Consider the following 22,391-nt stretch of genomic DNA (forward strand, 5'->3'; position numbering starts at 1 on the left):
TGCAATAAACAGCACAAAAAAACTCATAATTCACATTTGTGCACTAGCAGAAAATCCTACACATTACGAAAGTTATCCGATCACTCATAATGAGGGCCCAATAGACGCACCTGTAATAATGAAATTGAGGTGATACAAGAATGGCGAAGGTGAGGGGGCAGAGAAAAATATGTCCTTAGTGATTAAAGACAATCTACAGCCATCTTGAGTCATCAATGATCACTCGTTGACACACAGTAGGGGGTTACGAGTCCTGCATTGCCAGGTGGCAGCAGGCGGTGTGATATTGAAATGTGTCTTCAATGACTTTGTCAGCATTTCTACAGCAAACTCTACGAAAATCCATGTCACGGTACTTGAACACAAGGGTCACGCTTGTGTACTCACACAATGAAAACAAAATAAGAACAGAGCAGCTTTGAAAAAACTATTTCACAACAGTGGAGGGCACATTCATTTCAAGGCCCTGCGGTGACCTGGGCTCAAAATGATCTCTGCTTTTGTTGAAACGGCCTCAAATCAATTGCTTTTCTTTAAGTTAAGCAGACAAAAATCAATAGTGCTCCCTCCAAACTGTGATGTTCTTTGCAAGCGTACAAGTAAACAGCCTCCTGGCTAGGACATTGGTATCAACTGCTGCTGCGACTCTGATTGGTGTTTTATTACAAGAGCAGTGGGTTTACAAGAATGAATAACCACGCCAAACAAAGTTCAGTGTCTGCAATGGGCTGGCACAGTCAGTCGAAAAGGTTTATCAAACAAGAGTATAAGGCCACGCGGGCATCTCTTGCAAAGCTCAAAGAGCATAACACGTTTCAGTGGCAGCATCGTTTCCTGTATGTCCTGCATTTCTTCCTGGGTCATGCAGGACATTTTCTCTAGGGCATCTATGGTATATCCTCTTTGTGTAACAGGCGTATCAACATGCAGAGGTGCGTGTTAGTGCCCCACTGTGAATACCCTCAATAACACACTGCACCTATATTGGGATTAATTCACAAAGGCACTTTCGGCAGTTAACTTAATTATCTTCTATGGGACTTAAGCTCAGTGACACGACCAAATCCGCTGCCCAACAGGACATTGAGAAGACTTGGTGCAAATGTCTTAGAAATCAACTGAAACTTGTTCTAATGGATGTCTGAGTGTGTCACCCAACTACACTCTCAACTTCTCTTCCTCTTACTGAAATGCTGTACCTATTCTTACAATTACCCTGCGGGCCTTCAAGTTCCCGTTCCTTAAATATAACTGACATTATTGTATCATGCTTTTATTTGCATTCTGTGTAATTATCAATGCCCGATGGTCAAAAGTGTTAAATAGAAATAGAGAATGTAAATCGAAATCATAGCGAACTAGGGGGCATGTGTACAGAATTTAGGGATTGTAGTTCCTATCCGCGATTCTTTGTGAATTGCAATTAGGAAATTGCAATCGCTAATGTACAAAAATGTACAAGTTAGAAATCGCAATAGACCTACATCATGAATATTGATGAGAATTTGCAATTTACGACCTATTAGGAATTGCTGTTATCACATGGATGGTGGCCTGCTGGGGTCAAAAGACCACCATTTCTGTGACTGCTTTTAAATAAAGCAATTTTTTTTATAAAACAGCCAATTTTCCTAAAAGGAAAACAGGATGCTTTTCAAAAAATAAAAAAAACGTTTGTTTCATTTTTTAAGAGTAGGCAATGGACCACTGCTTAGGCTTAAAAAATATTTGTTTCAACATTCACAAAGGGGAAGGGATCACATGGGCAGCCCTTCCCATTTGCAAATTGTTACCCCTACCCTTCAGGTGTCGGTAAAAAATGAATGTTTTGCAACCATAATTCAGTCTCAAAAATATGATTACATAGCAATGCAATTCAGTATTTGGAAAGACTCCCTAAACACGCCCCTTCCAAATGTAAAATAGCTAAAACAATTTGTGCTCTATACATATGGAAAAGCAGTTTTGTGGTCAGTAATGGGCCATTTCTGCTATTCGGGCCGTCTCCAACTGCAAAAATGCTTTTGTACATATGCCTTTAATGCCAGTACTTCCGGGTCTTTTCCCAATGGCACACACACATCTGGAATCTCCACATTGTTCCAGAGAGCACTCCCAATGAACACAGCATTCCTATGCGGCACACAGCTGCTCTGTTATACTGTGTCTCTGTTCTGAAGTATCATATTCAGAGTGCGTAAAATATGGCCTAATATTTGTATCTTATTAAAGACATGCAGGTTCAAAATACTTCCACCTCTTGCTGCTTTTAGTTATGGTATACTGGAATTTGTATAGCACTTTTCATCACCCAATAGTTGGTTTAAAGTCCAATGGAAAGATACAAGAGGGTAAAAGATTCTTATGTATGGAATGGTCTTCCCAAAAAGGCTGGAACCCCAGATGGTGGTCTGGTTTGACCATTTTCTCATCTGATTTGATTGGAGGCTCAAAGATAATATCCAACAGGTCAGGCATGTGGAGAGGCAGTTTTTACGTGTATGGAATAAAATAAGAAGGAAGGAGCTCACTCGGTTCCTTGTCAAGACTGTTTTTTCCCCTTACTGATGCTATTGACTCCAATGTTGACACTATCAATAGCTGGCTTCCAGCTGCCTCTGAGGCCCAGGCCCCATGAGAGTTGAAGAAGGAGCACAAGCAAGTGCATCTGCCCCTTGGTTTTCTCCTTTCGTCACCTCAAAAAAAGAGGGTTCCTAGGAAACTGGAGAGAGAGTGGCAGAAGGACTACTCACCTGATAGTAAGGTCAGGTGTAGAGAAGCCTTGAGGTCTTACCATGCTATTATTAATTTGGCACAGGTGGCATACTTTGAATTTAAATTCAATACAGCTTCCAACAGTTCCAGAGAAATCTTTCAGATCTCCAAGTCTTCTTTGTCACCTAAGGCTTGTAATAGGAAAACCACCCTTCTCCGTGTTGGACTTTTTTGCTTATGCAGGGTCATCCCCAATCTTTTTGCCTCCCGCCTCCTGTTTTTTCTGACCTGTTGCTGTTGGCTTTTGAACTCTGAGCACTTTACCACTGCTAACCAGTGCTAACGTGCATATGCTCTCTGTGTAAATTGTAATGTTGTTTGGTTTATTCATGATTGGCATATTTGATTTACTAGTAAGTCCCTAGTAAGGTGCACTAGAGGTGCCCAGGGCCTGTAAATCAAACATTACTAGTGGGCCTGCAGCACTGGTTGTGCCACCCAGACAAGTAGCTCTGTAATCATGTCTCAGACCTGCCACTGCAGTGTCTGTGTGTGCAGTTTTAACTGTAAATTCGACTTGGCAAGTGTACCCACTTGCCAGGCCTAAACCTTCCCTTTTCTTACATGTAAGGCACCCCTAAGGTAGGCCCTAGGTAGCCCCAAGGGCAGGGTGCAGTGTATGGTTAAGGTAGGACATATAGTGATGTGTTTTATATGTCCTAACAGTGAAATATTGCTAAATTTGTTTTCACTGTTGCAAGGCCTATCCCTCTCATAGGTTAACAAGGGGGCTACCTTTAAATCGGATTAAAGTGTAGATTCCCTTTGGGAGCGGATGGACATGTGGAGTTTGGGGTCTCTGAGCTCACAATTTAAAAATACATCTTTTAGTAAAGTTGATTTTAAGATTGTGTGTTTGAAAATGCCACTTTTAGAAAGTGAGCATTTTCTTGCTTATACCATTTCTGTGACACTGCCTGTTTGTGGATTCCCTGTCTGGGTCAGTTTGACAGTTGGGCTGGTTGCACATCACACTAGACAGTGACACAAAGGAGCTGGGGTGTAGCCTGCATATCCTGATGAGCCATCTGTGCTAGGAGGGAGGGAAGGAGTGGTCACTCACACATGAAAGGGCTGTGCCTGCCTTCACACAATGCAGTCTCCAACCCCCTGGTGAGTGTCTGGGGCCTGGCCTGGGCAAGGCAGGATTTCACATTCAAAAGAGACTTTACTTTGAAGTAGGCCTACTTCAAAGGAGAAATTGGGTATAAGAAGGGCACCCAAAACCACAGACTTTAGAAACACTTCTGGAAACAAGAGGAACCTCTGCCTGGAGAAGAGCTGAATAGCTGAGGAAGAAGAGCTGCCCTGCCTGTGACTGTGCTTTGTGGAGCTATCCTGCAGTTGCTGCTTCTGTCAGAGTAAGAGGGCAAAGACTGGACTTTGTGTGCCTTCCATCTTGAGAAGACATCTCCAAGGGCTTGATCTAGAGCTTGCCTCCTGTTGTTTGAAGTCTCAGGGACAGCAAAGACTTCTCTCTGCTAGCACCTGGAGTCTCTGGAGAGACTCCTACTCTGCCCTGTGGTGCCCATCCAGTTCCTGGGACCCTGAAAGGAGAAGCTGGCAGCCTAAAGACAAGGAAATCCATGCACAGAGCGCCGTGAGGGGAAAAGATTGATGCGACTCCGATCCGCGGCTGAAAAAAACGACGCGCCGCCGGCTCCGCAGCTGAGAAACGACGCTCGCAGGAAATGCAACTGAAGAATCAACGCACAGAGCAGGGGAAACGACATGCAGCTTCGCTGACAGAGGCTGGGAGATCACAACCTGCGCTGAGGGGTTTTCAGATCATCGTGCGGCTGGATTTCTGACTCACGTACCGCCGTGTGAGGTTATTTTTGACGCTCACTCGCCCGTGCTGGGTTATTTTTGACGCGCACGAGGTACATTTTCACGCTAGCAGCGCTAGTGTGTGTTTAAAGCTATTTAAAGACTCTTTTTGCATTTTTATTGATAACTTAACTTGTGTGTTGTGGATTTTCATCGTTTTGGTCTTGTTTTGTACCTGTGTTGTGTCATTTTGTAGCGTTTTCATTAAGTTACTGTGTGTGTTGGTACAAATACTTTACACCTAGCACTCTGAAGTTAAGCCTACTGCTCTGCCAAGCTACCAAGGGGGTAAGCAGGGATTAGCTGAGGGTTATTTTCTTTTACCCTGACTAGAGTGAGGGTCCTTGCTTGAACAGGGGGTAACCTGACTGTCAACCAAAGACCCCATTTCTAACACTCTGGAACTTTGTAACTTGGTCGCCGATTACTTTGAAGATAAAATCATCAAAATTTGGAGCAACCTGCACATTACTGAGGTAAAGCTTTTGGATGAGAGTCTGGTTTGTTATGATTGTGACTTCTCTCAGTTTAGCTACATCTCTCTCGTGTCAGGATTCTGCCATCCTGCCACTAGGCGACACACACGAAGGCCCTCTGGACTACTCACTAAATATGAGGGCATACATTTTTACACCTTGCCTTGCCAGTTACACTTTGTATTCAAGTCCAGGCTTGCACTCTATTGTCCTGTTGCATCATGGTCTTTGTAGTGTCCTCTGTCTTCAGACCCTTCCTAGATCACATCCTGGTCGTGGTTTCCTGTTGGCTAGATTTGTTCCTGGATCCAACGGTTATTTTGTACACTTTATGTCTGTATTCTGGGCCTGTCGCCATGTTTGCTCTAATCCACACTCCGTTCCAAGTTCTCCTATTCCTTTTCTTGTGTCTCCTGATTTCCTTGGTCTTCCTTCTTACAAGTCTCAGTTCTGCCTTCCCTTCATTCGTGGCTCCCTGATTACCTGGTTAATTCCTTGAACCTGGCTCGCTCCCTGCACGTGTGCTCTTCTCCTGAGCCTCCAACTATTTCCGCCGGTGCCGGATTGCAACTGACTCCTGTTGCGTCTCCTTGTACTCTGTGTTCCTGCTGCTGTTACTACAGGCTGGTCCTTTGATTCTGTTTCCCGTTCTCTCTGAACACATTGTCCTGTTTTGGCTATTTGTGATATCTGTTCCAGTCCCTAGTTTTCCTGTATCTCTGTTCCTCTGTTCAAAGTCTCCTGTTTCTGTCCCTAGTTTTCCTACATCTTTGTTCATGTCTTAGTTATAGTTCATAGTCTTGTTTCTGTTCCCTGTTATCCTGCATCTCTGTTCATGTGTTAGCCGGAGTTAAAAGCCTCCTGTTTCTGTTTCTTGTTTTCCTGCATCTCTGTTCCACTTATTTTTAGTTCATAATCTCTTGTCTGCACTCATCTTGATATACCCTGTTATAAACAGACTTCCTGCCTTGTATTCTGTGTTTCTGTTTGTCTGCATATTTCCGTCTTGCCTTGTTTGAGTGCAGAACTTTCCTAACCTTGTTCTCAGAATTTTAGTCATGTTCCTGACCCTGATTCCAGTTCTGCTTTGCCTGAGCCCAGTTTCTTTTTTTATGTTCCTTGTTCTGTCTTGTACTGTTATTTGGATGTTCACTACTTCCAAGGGTGCCAGTTAGATTCCAAGGCTTGTGCCTTTATCACAGAGAACCACCCAGCACACCTTCTCCATAGAAGCTGCTGGGTGTCTCCCTGAACTCTGACATTCATCTGCTTCTTGCTTTGGTATAAGATCTTTTCGTATCACAGAGAGATCATTTCCAAGCAGCAGACAAACTATCATTAATGATAGCTTGTCTATTCTTTCCCTGCTTTACATTCCTGTTGTGTGTACTTGTGTTTTCCCTGCAGACTTCCAGTGCCCAATTCACAGCCTGTTCTAATCTGCTTCAGTCCACTGCTTCTGTCCTGTTTCCCTTTCAGCCTTCCAGCACTCTCTTGTTCGTATTCCCTTTAGAGACCACACACAAAACCAGGATCCACTCTTGTCCCAGTCCCATCCAGCTAGTCTTCTGAACAATCGGCCTGCTAGTTCCCTGCTAGACCAGTGGTATCCAATTTTTGACCTTTCTCGTTCCTTCCTGTGTTATCCAAAGTGCTTAAAAAGCTGGTTAATAATCAACTCTCATAATTGTTGGAGGAGAGCAGACTTCTGCATCCCAGTCAATCTGTGTTCTTCTCTAGATATAGCACAGGGGTGGCCCTGTTGGAAATGTCAGATCATTTTAAGTTGTCCCTGGATCAAGGGAAAAATGGTGCTCTGATTTTACTCAATCTTTTGTCAGAATTCAATACAGTCTTCCATTCCATCCTCCTCCAACCCCTCACCAATCTGGGGGCTGGTAGCCAAGTACTGGGTGGAGATAATCTTTTCTGGATTCCACAAGAGCAGCTGGTTTGTTTGGCTCCCTTTTCTGCAGTCATTAATCCCCTCAAGCAGGTAGAGCTACCGTGCTCTTCTTTGAGCTCTACTGCTCTACTTTATTTAACATATATATGGCTTCACTGCTCCCTTGATTGAATTCTTTGGGTGCAAAATCATATCGTATGCCGATTCTAGGCAGTTGCTTCTCTCTTTTGAGAATGATCTAACATCTGCGCAGGCGTGCATTAAAGACTGAATGCATGCAGTTTTTGATTGGATGCACAATAGTCTGCTGAAATGTAATTTAGATAAGACTTAAATTCTTTCATTTGGGTCCCATTCAGTCAACTAGTGGGAGTTACGCTGGCCAACATTGTCACATTTTCTTCGGACACCAACCCTATAGCCTAACAATAATGGTACTAAGTTTAATTACCAAATCTCCCTCTAGCCACAGGTTTCTGCTGGTGTAGGCTTCTGCTTTGGGTTGATTAACACTATAAAGAAATTTATCTTCTTGCTGCTGCTCCATTCTAGGAAGACAGTGGTTCACGCACTGATTACTTCTCGATTGGGCCATGCTAAAGCTCTTTACCGTAGTCTGTCAGAAGGACTGATTAGATGCTTCAGTTTGTCAAGAATGCTGTAGCTCGTTTAATTTTGAGACTTCCCTAGCTTGCATCGATTTCCACCCATTTAAGATCTCTTGATTGGCTGCCAATCAAGAAGGGGATCCTCTTCAAATCTTTAGTCCTGGTTCATCACCCATACTCTCTTCAGGGCCCTTGCTGTCTCTCAGAAAGATCTTTGCCTTATCGTCCGTCAAGCGAGTTACGTTTGGCCAAGTCTACTACGGTGTTAGTGCCACGGGTCAGTAGTATGAGCAAGGGGGGGAGGGGTTATTTTTTCTCCTTTCTGGATTCAAGACTCGGAATCTGGTTATCCTTGAACTTCAGATCCTGGATCCTGAATCCATATTTCACAGGAAATTGAAAACTTGGCTGATCTCTTCTCCTTAACTGGATGTTTGACTGCCAAGTTTGGTGGGATGGAGTGGGGGAATTATTGCGGAGACATGGAGATGTTTATGGATGCCAAAAATGCTCTAATTGTGTGTTGAAACCATTCCCTCTGACTTCACATTGACCCTCTCTTCGTATCACTCATTTCCTACCCCGTTACTATCCTTAAGGCAGCAAGAAATCTGGCAAGCAGTAGGGTTTTTCACTTTACTTCACTGAAATTTATGATCAGAATATTCTGCATGTCCTGATTCTGTGAATCAGAATTTGGAAATTACAATCGTAAATTCAACTTTTTTCAATTCTATGTGGCACCTGCGTTTTGTGAACTGGACCTGAAGGTCTGGACTGTAGTTATTTCTCTGTAGTAGAATCCTAACTCAAAAAAGGAAATCACTACGCTAATACATTAAGAAGAAAAACAACACAGTGCCACTTACTGTGTTGAAGTTTGGGAAGAGTCCAACAGCAGAGCTGTTCTCCACAGAGAATGGCATGAATGGCTTGATATCCAAAGAAGGCTGCATCATCATGGTCGATGTCCGCACAAGGGCAGGCAATGTAGTGGAATGGCATGTACTACCTGCAGGTAACAAAAAACAACTCAAGGTGAATCACTTAACGTTACTCCATTTTCATCTTCATGGCCACATATTTGTGCACTGATTATGACTATACTTTGAGATTTGGAGATAAATATGAAACAATATGATAATACCTAAAACCAATTACTTCAGTAGCTTCCATTCTTACTTTACATTTTTTTATTAATTTGTTTTTATTTTAGCACTCTCATATATTATACTCAACCATGATAAGGTTGTGTTTTATGGATTTTCCTTCAAGGCCTGGCTTGAGCGTGGAAATTGTCCTTCCACAATGACAAATAACATTTGGTAACTGTATGTTTCCCTAATACTTCGTATCTCCCATTTGAACATATTGAGCACACAGTTTTGGAGGTTTATAGGGGCACACTTGATATATATAGCTTGTTGTACATTTGAACAGCATGATTCCTGGAATTATACAGAAAACATAATAACAAAAAACAATCTAGTGTACCTTATTAAGCACAGGACACACTTTTTCAGTTTGTGACATGCCCACCTTTAAATAGGTGGACCGCGCCCTATTACAGTGAAAGTGCTGCCCTCAGGGCAACCGAGAACTGGTGCTGCCCTGGGGGCAGCACATTCAAGGGATATACAAAGCAGCTGCTTCAAAGCCGCTCTGTGTTTTACAGTGCAGATGGGTTGCCCCCTCCACTTTGAGGAAGGATTAGTGATCCCATTGCAGGTGGTTGCAGTGAGTAATTGCACCAGCCTGCAAGGGGATGTCTGGGAGGTCCATGGGCCCTCTGCCCCCTCCAGGGGGCTGCCATCATGGAGCCCGCTGACAGCGCACCACCTTTTTGTGGCACACTTTCAGTGGACCTCCTGACAGCTTCTTTGGTTTTGCACCTGTGTCCATAATACAGCGCAGGCTCAGAGGCAAAGAGACCCTTCATTTGCATGAGGCCACCCCCCCCCATGCAAATGAGGGAATGCTCTCTTGATAGCGCTGGTGCTACATTTATGCCAGCACTATCAGCATTACACAACTCTGTAATACCAAAATGCCCCGGGGGCGCACAAAGCAGGTGCACATGCCCGTTGTGCGCCCAGGGCACTTGCTGTAATACGGCTCCAGATATTCATAACTATGGAAGCATGTGGTAAACAATCTAATGTATGGCATTGTACAGAAAACAAAATTAAAAATATGAAAAATTTAGCATGAGAAATATCAATAAGCCAAGAATCCTTCAGGAGCAAGGACACAAAGAGCACTGCAGTGTGTTGAGCAAGAGGGAAAGAAATTTGAGATGCGTCACAGAGTGGTAAGTAAGGGGAACAAAGAAGAATAGAAAAAAACACCAAAACTCAGGGGACGGACATGGCAATCCAGGTGTATTTTAAACAGGTGTGTTTTAATTTTCTTCTGCATCTAAAACGGAAATGTGCACATCTCCTATCAATTGATAGGCAGTTCCATTATAGAGGAGCCGTTCCTGAGAACCACTGCCCCCCCTTCTTTTATAAATTCGAAATCTTTAGGTTTCAATCGTTACGTTATGCACGCTACTCATCTTTCTGGTAGTTAATGAATTATTTAGTGTCTCTTCAAGGTAGCCAGGAAAGTGCAGAGTAGAAGCTTTGTAAACAACGCTGGCCATCTTGAATTGTACTCGGGCTGCCAAAGGTGACCACTATAGATCGTTGAGAACTTTGAGAACTGGTGTAACGTGATCACACTTTCTGGTGCACTTTTGTACCACTGGAAATAACAAGTGTTTTGTTTACCTAACTCATAGTCATTTTGTCAGCTATACAATGATGACTATCAGGTTCAACACTGCCAAGACTTGAACCTGTGTCCCAATGAGGTTGCTTTACAAATATCAAAAGAAAAGTATTAAAATGAAATGCTCTTTTAACCACGAAGACAAAACAGGAAGCGATATCAAATGACATGAAATCCCAAAGATGACCTAATGCACTTTGAAAAAAAACCCACAAAAACTAAGGCCCAGATTTAAGAGGGCCTAGCGCCTCCTTGCACCACATTTGTGTCATTTTTGTATGCTAATGTGGCCTAAGAAGGCCAAATTCGCCACGCCATATTTACAAAGTGGCGAAATGCATGCATTGCGCCACTTTGTAACCCCTTGTGTCAGCCATAATGTATGCAAGAGATTCCACTGAACCATTTATGCACAGAGCCGGCGTTAAAAGGGGGCACACGATTGCTTTCAATGGACCCGTATGTACTGTGCAGGATGAGCTCCCAAATTTTGGCCCTATCCTGCACCATGGTGTGCCTTATATTAAATATGATGCACACATGGTGGCGGTAGGTGGTGCTAAGGGATGCAAGAAAAGTGGTGCTGCATTGGATGCAGTGCCACGTTTCTTAAATCTGGCCCTAAAACTGGCAAAAGCAAAAAACATGTTTAGGTCTAAAATATGATTTGTCCTAAGCAAAACCAGGAAGCAGCTGCATTGGGTTGAGTTTAAATTGCTGGGACCAAAGCACAATTTGTGTCTTGAGGTTGGATGCCCCTGGCGTTGTGGGAATAGCAGAGAAATGGCAGAAGCTAAGAAATTAGATCTAAAAAGAGCACTATCTGCCATCCACAATCCCCCAAAGCTCAGCTGGCTTGAAATCAAGACCTTAAAATAACCTAACTTTTCGTTTGTGGGGAAAAAACTTATATAAACTTTGTTCTTAGTGGTTGATAATATTTTTCCTGTATTACATAAAAGTATGCAAAAATTGTTTTACATATTTTTTGGGAATTTTTTTAAATATATTTTTGTAGAATACAGGAAGGGTATTATCAACCACAAAGAACAAAGTTTACATGCGTTTTTTCACCACAAAGAGGAAAAATTAGGTTTTGTCTTTGAAAAAACCCTGTCCCCTTTGTCAGTGAGGGGTTCCTTCTTATAGGTAATTTGAAATCAAGCGCTACCTGTAGACAATAATATCCCCTTCCATGGCTGGTGGAAGCCTGGAGTGTAGGGTTACTGGAAAGCTCTTGAAGTGTTGCAGCTGGGTTGGCTACAACTGTTTTCTCACGTGTGACAGACTGTGGCTGCCTTGTAAGCAGAATCAGAACCCACCTGTGCATCTCAAGAGGACTTGTACCTGCAAAAGATGCTATGGGCAATCCCTTCCCAGGACGTGGTCTCCTACCGGCATACCCATTCTGTTAGAAGGTCCCCAAGGGCCAGATGTACAAAACTTTTCTGTGTTTGAAAATGCAAAAAGGCTTTTTTAAATGTACAAAGCCCTATTTGCGATTCGGTAACCTATTACAGAATTGCAAATTGGATTTGGGATTCAGTAATAGGAAGGGGCAAGTTCTTAATACCGAATCGCAGTAGTATGTGTGAAATTTTGCAACTGAAATGCATTTGAAAAACATTTGCATTTGAATCCCTACTTTAAGCAGGTGGTACCCAATTTGTAAATAGGAAGGGGCCCCAAAGGACTCCTTTCCCTTTGCAAAGTTTTGGTGTTACATTGAAGAGCAGGCAGTGGCCTCACAGACCACTGCTTACTCATCAAAAAATGAAAATAAATATTTTCCTGTTTTTTTTTAAACACGTTCCGTTTTCCTTTTAAGGAAAACGGGCTGCATTAAAAAAAAAATATTGCTTTATTTAAAAGAATCACAGACATGGTGGTCTGCTGACCCCAGCAGGCCACCATCCCTATTATTATAGCGAATACCAAGCGGTCGCAAAGCGAGACCTACCTCATTAATATTCATGAGGTAGGTCTATTTGCGACTTACTGGGAATCGTAAAATGTTCAAAATACAGCCATTTGTACAGGAGTGTTTGCGATTACCAAATAGTGACTCACAGAAATGTGCTATTTGGTAATCACAAACGATTACCTACGTACATGTGGCCCCTAATGCCTCAGGCAGTGGTAGACGGACCTCTGACACATATGCATTGCCAGCTCAGTTTAAGAAGACGGGGCAGAGTGGCACAGGCAGACGCCAGCAGAGCAAACTGTACACCAGAGCCACAGGTTCCTCATTACCAATACTGGGACTATACGTGCAAAATAAATTTGGGGGGAGTGAATGCTGAAACCTTTCAATTTGTTCTTTGCCTTATATAGGTACCTTATCCACTTCTGATTTTATACTTTGCATTATGGATTTTTTCATCATACATGCAGAACTACGAGCCACATAATACAATTAATAATTGCAATAAATATAAATAAAATTTGGAATTGGAATGAAGGAAGTACTAGATAGGCTACTTGTGTCTGCCAGAGGACATTCTACCTTCTGGGTTAAGGGTTAAAAGGATGGTGAATGTTGGGAGACTGGTTGATTGAAATATCCCCTAAGGCCACCAGGATAGGGTCGACACTGGAGGACCTGAATGCTGCATCCCCAGCACCCACTCAGTGTTCATAATGTACCATGTAACAATCCAGAAGGCTGCTTGTTACACAGTGACTCGTTGATTCAGCCAATTGGAGTTCTGTATTAAATGGCTGCTCCACAACATTTTTTTAAATATTCATGAACAGCTATGTTTTTGAGGAAGAAACAAAAAAACAATGCATGTTTTGGTGTATCAGCAATAATAAACACTCACTTACAAAATTTCATTCTTAATTACTTCACATTAATAGTGATTTTTTGTCAACCTATGGGGTACCATAAAGTGAGTACAAAGTAAGATCTGTAATTGGCTTTTCAAAAGGATATTTTTATGGATTTTGGTCTGGCCTGTTCATGGAAATTGTCCTTGACTTCAAACAGTGGCAAACAGCTTTTGGTAACTGCACATTTCCCTAATATTTATAATGCACCCATTTGTACACATTAAGCAAACAGTCTGGTAGGCTTATAAGGCACACTTAGGATTGACTTAGCTAATATATTAAAGTAGATTTCCTACATGACTACATATTCTTTTCTTGCCATGTATCACTTCACTGTTCTTAGACTGTGTGCATTTGGGGTTGTCTTCCTGCTATGGTTTGGGGTAACGGCTTGGCTCAAGGCCAGACCATGCAACCACATGAGACGTGCACGGCATTTAGCCGTGCACAGAAGGGATTGGTTGCTTGCCACAGGTGTGGTCTGTAAAACCTAAAAAAGTTACAGAAAAAAAGAGCCTGGCCAAAAGGGTTTGGCTACCCATGGTAGTTTGGACATAGGGCCTTGCTAACTGTCAGACCCTGCGAACAGCCCCTGCTGAATACAGCTGAAGGTAATTTGCAGTGGGAGTTGGCCACCTGTGACTGTTTGAAAAACTTTGATCTGGTATATGATACAAAAATCACTGAAAATTTTCAAGTAAATTTAAGGTGTATTAGCAAAAAGTAGTCACAATTTGCACATCAAGTTTTAGTGAAGGTACACAGATTTTGAGAAGCAACCTGTGTACTAATAAATCACGTTGCAAAATCATCATTCACAGAGGGCCAAAGAATGGCCTACTAATGAGTATTAATTAGGCAGGTCGCAATTTGTGACCCTCTTTGAAACATATAGGGATGATGGCCTGCAAGGAACAGCAGATTATATTCACTGTGTTTACAATTCCAAACAGAAACCTTTTTTCATAGTAGCCTGTGGTCCGTAAAAGAACCCATTCTTTAAAAATAAAAAATAAAAATCCATTTGGGAAAACATGAGTGTGAGCAGACAGTGGTCTCCTGCATCACTGCCTACTCCCTGCGAAGCTACCAACACGTTTCCAAAAGGGAAAGTGATTTCAAAGGACCCCTTCCTATTTGTAATCAGTTACCATTTCTTGCAAAGTTTCGGTAACTGATCAATTTTTTTGCAACCGGAACTGCGGTGGCAAACAAATGATACTTTGTATACAGATTAGCAATTTGGAAAGAACACCCCTTTTCGGAGTCTTCCAAATTGTGATTCTATTTTGGTCACAAAACATTTTATGAGTTGTAAAAACTTTTTCTGCTCATAAAATGAGTTTTGCGCCTTTGCAAAAGGCATTTTGAGATCTTAAACCCAGTGATTTTGTGATGTGCAAGGTTTGTGAACTCAAAATACATTCATTCATTAGACCCTTAGCTAGCTTTGGTAATATCTCCTAAATGTAGGTTTGCAAAACCTCTGAAATTCACTGAACAAAATACCTAACGTTGTTCAGTCACAGTTTCAAATTAAAACCTAAATATCACTGAAATTTGCAAGCTATGGTTAGGACCACAAGACATAACTAACACAACAGCAATGCCCACCATAACCTGCACACCAAATTCAATGTTTATGACCTCACAAAATACCCATTTCTTAATAACTATTGTAATTATATTACAGCAGCAGTTTAAACAATGAGAGCTAGCTTTTCACTCTTTTGGTCTTTTTTAGTAATTGGCAGAAAGAAGATCTTTATGAAAATATGTTTATGTTTTGCATTTTAGAAGCCATTACAGGAAGGTCAGAATCTCACTGCATATTTCCACGTATGCTAAGAGGCAGCATTTTTTACTCTGATTTACATTAAATGGATTTTAATATATTTTTGCAAAGTAATACTCATTGCTTTTTGTTGTGTTTTATTTCACATGACATCCTCACATCATATTCTTCATGTCTGCAACATAGTATTTCTTTCATAGGAAAGAGCACAATACCAAGGATTTAAGTTGAGTGGCTTGCGGAAACTGTGATGTTGTGACCATGTATTACATCTGCTGGCGCAAATATGCTAATTAGAAAATTATTAATGAACGTTTATGTGTTTGATTAATGAAAAGCTCATAGAAAAATTAATCATAGAGAAATAATATGCACGTTTGAAAATTGGCCCCCGGGGTATGTCAGCCACTTAAACAAGATTATACTGATATAACTGAAATTGTGTGAAATAATGAAAATGTATAAGAATAATGTAGTAATATGTCATATTGAAATGTATAACCAATGTTTTGTATTAATTTGTAGAGTTAATTTAGTCGAGGATAAGGCATAGCCTTTCCATGCCTCACAAGAAGGGCTAAAATACTAACGTGCTATAGAGAAGCAAATGCATAGTCTGACCCTGAACCACCCAATGTTAAAGTTGCTTAGCTAGAATTTTCTGCAATGTACCGGCGGACAGGAGATGATGAAGACAATTTGATACAATTATGTGTAGAGTAGGCTATATGTACTTTCCCAGGCCTTGAACAGTGGAAGCACTGACTGAAGAGGAACATGCAACATTTTCGATACCTGAAGAGCCGGATGATGAGGACATCGTATAGTGGACCAATCAGAGTCTTGTGAGCGGACTGATATTAAAATTTATAGATTTGGTAAATTATTATTATAGGTTAAAGTCATATCTGCTGACTGACTGACCAATTGGGAATTAGGAGTATGGACTGGGAGACCTTAATAAAAAGTCATGACAAAGGGCTAAAACTTCAGATGCGAGGGGAGAATTGGTGATGTCAGGAGATGCTGCTCGAGATTCTGTCATTGGGCTCATACTTTTGAGAGCCTGATGCATTGCTGATCTATTGATGACCTGAAGACGAAGACTGACTTTGTTGCTGATCCATTCTGTGGATAGTTAGCTATGAGAATGTGACTGACTAACTTGTACCTTTTCTTCTAGGTACCAACTGCACTGTTTTTGTATACTTTCTGTGTATAAAGATGTTTTCCAAATTAATGTTTTATCTAAATTGTTTTGCATGAAGCCCCACATGCTAATCTTGGATAGGTAAGCTTCCTAGGGGTGACGTTGACAGTTGACAGATGACTGACGAGCTATTTGCTGAACTATGCTATTGATGCTGTGTATTCACTTTATTGGCTTATGATGGAGCATTCGAGCATATGATCCTTCATGATTGATTAGATTATGTTATTGATGTTCATTAATGAAACTAATGCTGAGCAGAATGAATAAAGTTTGAGCTAACTTGATGACTTAGTATTGTAAAAAATAGGGAAATAAAATTGCTAAACGCTTCACCGAGTTGTGATTATTCATGAACAGATGGTTTTAGTCGTTCTCATTAAAAGGTTATCACTTGGTTATGCAGATTATTGATGCCATTGATCACTACATGATTAGGATATTCCATGCGATCCAAAATGTTCATCGACTTATACGCGTCCCCTTGTAAGTTTACTTACTAAGGACCAGGCGCGCTAGCAGTTTTTGGTAGCAGCTTGATGGTTTGTTTCCTTGGAAAACTAGTTATGTGGTGGTTATGGTGGTAATTTAAGTTAAGGTTAGTTGTTCGTATTTTTATGAGGTTTCAATTGAGTTTTTCTGAAATGGCAATTGTGACAAAGATGATGTCCCCTTAAGCCCAGAAATGACTTTCCCAGATCCTGGATCCCACTAGTAAAGTTGGGTATGTTCTCGGCGTGTTTTTTGTGAGGGTATGAAGTGGTAGGATTGCGCTTGCAAAGGCTTAAGCAAATCGCAGATGCATTGTGATGTATGTGAGGCAAAGTAGGGAGTTTCCGTACTCCAGTTAAGGTTTAGGAGGACTGTGCGTACTCCGCAGTATGAGAGTAGGGAAGTCGTACTTCATATGTGTGTGGTGCATTGTGCTAAAAAATTGTCCACGTGGTTGTTGGTGATGTACAGACCCTGCGTGGTCTAAGACTCTGGAGTATATTGACAAGTGTAGGAGACACTTTGTTATATGTTGTAATCTGTCTGGTTTAGTATGTTGATCGGGCATGGTCAACAAGTCATTGTGTGAGTTAAGTGAGTAAGAGAAATTGCTCGATTGAGATTTGGTGAGTCCTATGTGCACCCGGACAGACCCATTGATCAGTTGAGAGTGAAATTTGCGGGTCGAATTTTACTTGCGAATGTGGGAGACTGAGAATGAGGAATAGCTATATGAGCGAAATGGCCATTCGTGAAAATCCGTAAGGTCTCTGAAGCGATTGGGTACCTTCCTGTAGTAAACCAGCAGGTTTCTTTTGATTACTGGGTTTTGGTAAAGTGCTTGCAATATTTTGCATTCGTTTTGTGCGAGTCGAAGTATAGGAGGACAAGCCGCAAGACTTTGTCAGCCGCAGTGTGCGAGTGTGACGTCAGAGTGTGCGGCGCTGGGATAGGTTGGTTAGTAAGAAGAGTTGCGAGCGCATTGGCAGACGACAATGAGAGACAATTGGTTGAGCAAGTGGGTGAAAGGAATCTTGGGAGTAAAAGTCATTTCATTATTGAATCTAATAAATACAATAGAGAAAATGAAGTTTTTCAAAGCGTTTAGAAGTGCCATGAAGGGTGATTCTTACATTAAGGCGTCAGTGGGGGAGCCAACCCCGCCGGAGAAATCTCCGGCGTATATTGTGATGGAGGAGTGAAGTGTTGCACCATGTCTTTGGTTAAAACAGTGGTGCAAGATGACAAAAAAATCGGGAGCACTAGCGTTTCCAGAGCATTGAACGTTTAATTTGAGGATTTTGGATGAATTGCGAATGACGTTATATGAGACAAAGCCATTACAGAGGCCAGCACAGTTTGAGGCTTTAGCGGTTTGGGAGCTGGTAGCCAGACAGCAACAAGAGTTGAAATTTCAGAGGAGAATAAAGAAGGTAGAAAAGTCCTTGGCAGAAGCAAGGTGGAATTGGGAGCAGAAAAGGTGGAGAACAGAGACATTACAGGGAATTAAATTATTTCCTGCAATCACAGAAGAAGATGAGTCAGAAAAAGAAGCTGCTGCTAAGGGTGATGAGAGTTCAGAGACAAGAAAAAGAAAACGACTTATGTAGAAGAAGAGGATTCAGATGTTGAGGATCTTATCACATAGTTGTTGAGGGATCTACCTCCGTCATATGTGACGCATGAAGGGGGTCCAAGTACTAGTTCTGCCCCAACTACACAAGCATCAGGGACAGTGGGACCAGTGCAGACGGACAATGGACAGGTACAAGGGGTAATGCACTGTACTCCTAATGCAGTGACTACTTCAGTAGTCCAAGCGCAGATACATCCACTATTAATACAGAGAATCTATCCAGATGTATCAGTTCTTGAGACGATCTCGAACTTAGTGGTGCCATCGGAGCAACTGCTCCTGAGGCCAATACTAGTTCAGACTGAGCCGACCACATGGTTTGCCGAAGTTTACACCAATAACAGGGACACAGTCAGATGTCACACTAGTGATGAATCATACTATGGGGGTAACCTTTCCACAAAATGCAAGTGTCAGGAAGCTCCAGATGCAATATTGCTACCGATTACTGTTGGGCCAGCGGTACCATTATTTGCACAAAAGGTAATGGGTGCAGGAGATCAGAGTGAAATATCACAAAGCCTTGTGAGGAGGGGAGTGAATGATCATGTGCAGGTCGTATCATCTATGGGTCGGACCTTTAATGGATCTAGACCTTTAATGGATCTTAGTACACTTGTAGCGCTTCCAGATACAGTAAATGGCCCGAGTGCAAGTCAAAGTTTGAAACTTTTGATGCCACAAACTCCAGGTGCAGCGATGCAACAGGTACCAGTGGCAAATGCAAGTAACACCTTGTTGCAGGGATTGACAGCCCAGCAATTAAGTGAATGGTTGGACAGTTTAAATACACCTCAAAATACATCCAAGGATGAAGAACAGATAAATCGTGTAAGGTTAGCTACCGAAGTAACAGAGCTAGTTGAGGGAACAATGGGAGTGTACAGGTTAGAATCCTACACAGAGGAAGAGCTGAGGTACTTGTGTCCAAGGATTAGAAAGGAAGTGAATAAGATACATCAGAAATTGGCAGAGCTGGCAGATAAACATGATATAGAGATTGAGAGAACAAAACATTTGAAACAAAGTTACAGGTTAGATTTCAAAGCCAAGGATTTCGAGCACATGAGGTTAGCAGGAATGAAGGCTCACTTAAAAGAATTTCTACAGAGTGCTGACATCTGGGGAGTATTAGAGAAGTGAGAAGGTAGATGGGCAAAGAAGAAGGATAAACGGAAACGAGATTCACAAGAAGGGTCTGAAGGTGTTCAGAAAGAAAAGGATCCTGTAAAGATGTTACCTATGAGAGAAATACCAGGAGGGCAGTTTGTTAATGTCCCATTGCACAGAAGTGATACATTGTCATTCACAAATGATTACCCAAAACTGAGAGAGTGGTATCAGCAGACAAATAGGTTTGTGAAACTTTCTAAATGTCTGTGGGAAGACTTGAATACTTTGTTGGAAATAGTGGTTCCGGCTGATTTGTGGGTTGAATGCAAGAGGGCAGTGGATTGGCTAACAAGTGAACCAGAAAGGGATAGAGTTACAGACGCACCATCACCTGAAGTGATGAAACAATATTATAAGGTGATTGAGTTCCTGAAGGCGAGAATTTCTCCTAAAACTATTGATTGGCAGAGAATTGACAGGACAGTGCAAAAAACTAAGGAGTCGATACATACCTATTATGAGAGATTGCTGAAAGCATTCAAAGAGTACAGTGGTAAGGAAGCAATTGAGCCAAAAGACATGTTGCACTTTGTGTTCAGGTTTGTCGAAGGATTGAGACCAGAAATAGGGCAGGTGATTAAGAGTCATTTGATTTGTTGGCAAGAGAAGCCGGTTGATGAGGTGTTGCAGTATGCAAAATACTTTAGTGATGAGATTGAACTGAAGCAGAAAAAGCTGAAAAAGCTGAAAGACAATGCGATGGTGATGCAAATAAAAGCAGCTCAGACAGGAGTGCAAGGAGCCTTAGTACAACCAATGCCGCAACAGCAGGGAACTGCCATGTTCCAGCCTCAGATGAGAGTTAGGGGTCGTGGAATTAACATGACATGTGGTCCGGATTTGAGTACTGTGGTAGTCCAGAATGACATGCAGGGAATGAAAATGATGTTACCATGTCATTTGTGCACAAATGTGGGACACTGGAAGCAGGAGTATCCGTTGGTGGTGCAGGATGGTGTTGTTCAGCAAAGTGGTGATGTCAGTACATTTCAAACTGTGAAAGTCCCAAAAATGAGAGGATTTAATCAAAATATTCAGACTCGAGTGTAGAATGTTCAACCCATACAGCAGGTGCAAATACCGCGTGCACAACTGACACAATTACAACCAATACAGCAGCAGGTTCCCATGGTACCTAAACAGCAAATGCAGATACCTCAAGCGCCAATGGAACAGCAACAGATGATGCTTACTCAGCAGGTCACAGGTCAGAGACAAGACAAAAGTAATGGCACAGTACACCAATTCCCATTTCATAGTGAGGATGAAATAAAGGAAGAATGGATGAGTGACAGTTCGGATGAAGGACCGTGTATGCTTGCAGCGTCCTTAGAAGTAGATCAGAGAGGACCTTTTGTGAAGGGAAAGGGGATGGGTTACAAGGTCTCATTTTTAGTGGACACAGGAGACTCATGAACGAGATGCTTGTTCTTTATCTGTTTTGACACAGGTCCATGGAGGTGCTTATCACCCAGTAACCTATTTTTCAGCTACCTTGGACCCAGTCGCAGCAGCTTTAGCAGGTTGTCTGCGTGCAGTAGCCTCAGTTGGTCAAAGTCTTTCTCAATGTGAGGGAGTAATGATGGGATACCCTTTGGTCCCACGCTCTGTTGAGATCTTACTGACAAGGACGAAAACCCAGTTTTAGCTGGTGCAAGACTGACAAGGTGCGAGACAAGCATATTAGGTGCTCCAACTGTAACATTGAAAAGATGTACAGTGTTGAATACAGCAACATTGCTTCCAAGTGATACTGTTTAAATTGAAAAGGAGGAAGACATCGAGCATGATTGTCTTGAGGTGACTGAACTGTGTACAAAACCAAGGCCTGAAATCAGAGATACACGGTTGGAAAAAAATGACCAAATTGTCTTTGTTGATGGTTTATGTCTCAGAGATGGTACAGGGACATTGAGAGCAGGATATGCAGTATGCACAATCACAGGTACATTAGAAGCTTCCTGACTCTACGGTGAGAAGTGCTGAAGTTCCGAAACTACCTCTTTCAGGCAGAAAAGTGCAGGTTGTGGGAGTGGAGAACAGACAGTTGACAAATCCAATCACAGATCCAGTACAGCTTGAGATTGGTAACTTCCAGGGACTGCATAGGTTTGTAGTCTGTGACTCAAGTCCAGTGTCTTTAGTGGGAAGGGACTTATTATGTAAGACAAAGTGCTCTATTAGTTGTTCGAACACTGGGATAGAGGTACAAACTAATAGTGATGATGAGGAAGAACAGGTGTCTGAGACTATGATTAACAACATTAATGAGGAATACTCATTGATTGAGTTTTCCCAGATGTTCACTGTGAAAGAATTGCAGGCAGATTTACAGGGAACAGTACAAGAAAACGTGTGGGATCTGACAGGCAAAGAAGTGGGTTTGATTAAGGGAGTGGAACCAATTAAGATCACTTTAAAGCTGAATGTAGTATTCCCGCAGCTTCCACAATATAACATGGCACAGGATGTCCTGATGAAAGTGGCACAGATAATTGGAGATTTTCTAAAACAAGGAGTTTCGAAAGAAGTGTTGAGCAGTCCATGTAATTCACCGATAATGGGCTTAAAGAAGCTGTGTGGAAAAGTACGCATTGTGCAGGACTTGTGAAAAGTGAACGACATGGTGGTCAAGTGTTGTCCGGTAGTGCCAAATCCAGCAGTGATACTGATTCAGATTCCTTGCGATGCAGAGTGGTTCACAGCGGTTGACTTGTCACAAGCTTTCTTTTCTGTGCCTCTTCATAAGTATAGTCAGTTTCTTTTTAGTTTTAAATTCCTAGACATATTCTACAGCTGGTGCAGACTTCCACAAGGGTATACGGAGTCACCGTCACTGTTTAATCAGATCCTGAAAAAGAATCTGGAGTCAGTGGA

General features: G+C 41.9%; 1 protein-coding gene across 5 annotated transcripts in view; it reads right to left on the bottom strand.

Moving 5' to 3' along the window:
• ZNF385B (zinc finger protein 385B) overlaps window positions 1-22,391 on the bottom strand; it is a 1,043,801-nt gene that overhangs the window by 272,760 nt on the left and 748,650 nt on the right. For all 5 annotated transcript variants that reach the window (XM_069225443.1, XM_069225442.1, XM_069225444.1 and 2 more), the window contains one exon: window positions 8,465-8,607. In XM_069225443.1, coding sequence (XP_069081544.1) covers window positions 8,465-8,607 — 143 coding nt within the window. The remainder of the gene's footprint in view (window positions 1-8,464; window positions 8,608-22,391) is intronic.

This window comes from Pleurodeles waltl, chromosome 3_1 (assembly GCF_031143425.1).
Source record: "Pleurodeles waltl isolate 20211129_DDA chromosome 3_1, aPleWal1.hap1.20221129, whole genome shotgun sequence".
Lineage (NCBI taxonomy): Eukaryota > Metazoa > Chordata > Amphibia > Caudata > Salamandridae > Pleurodeles > Pleurodeles waltl.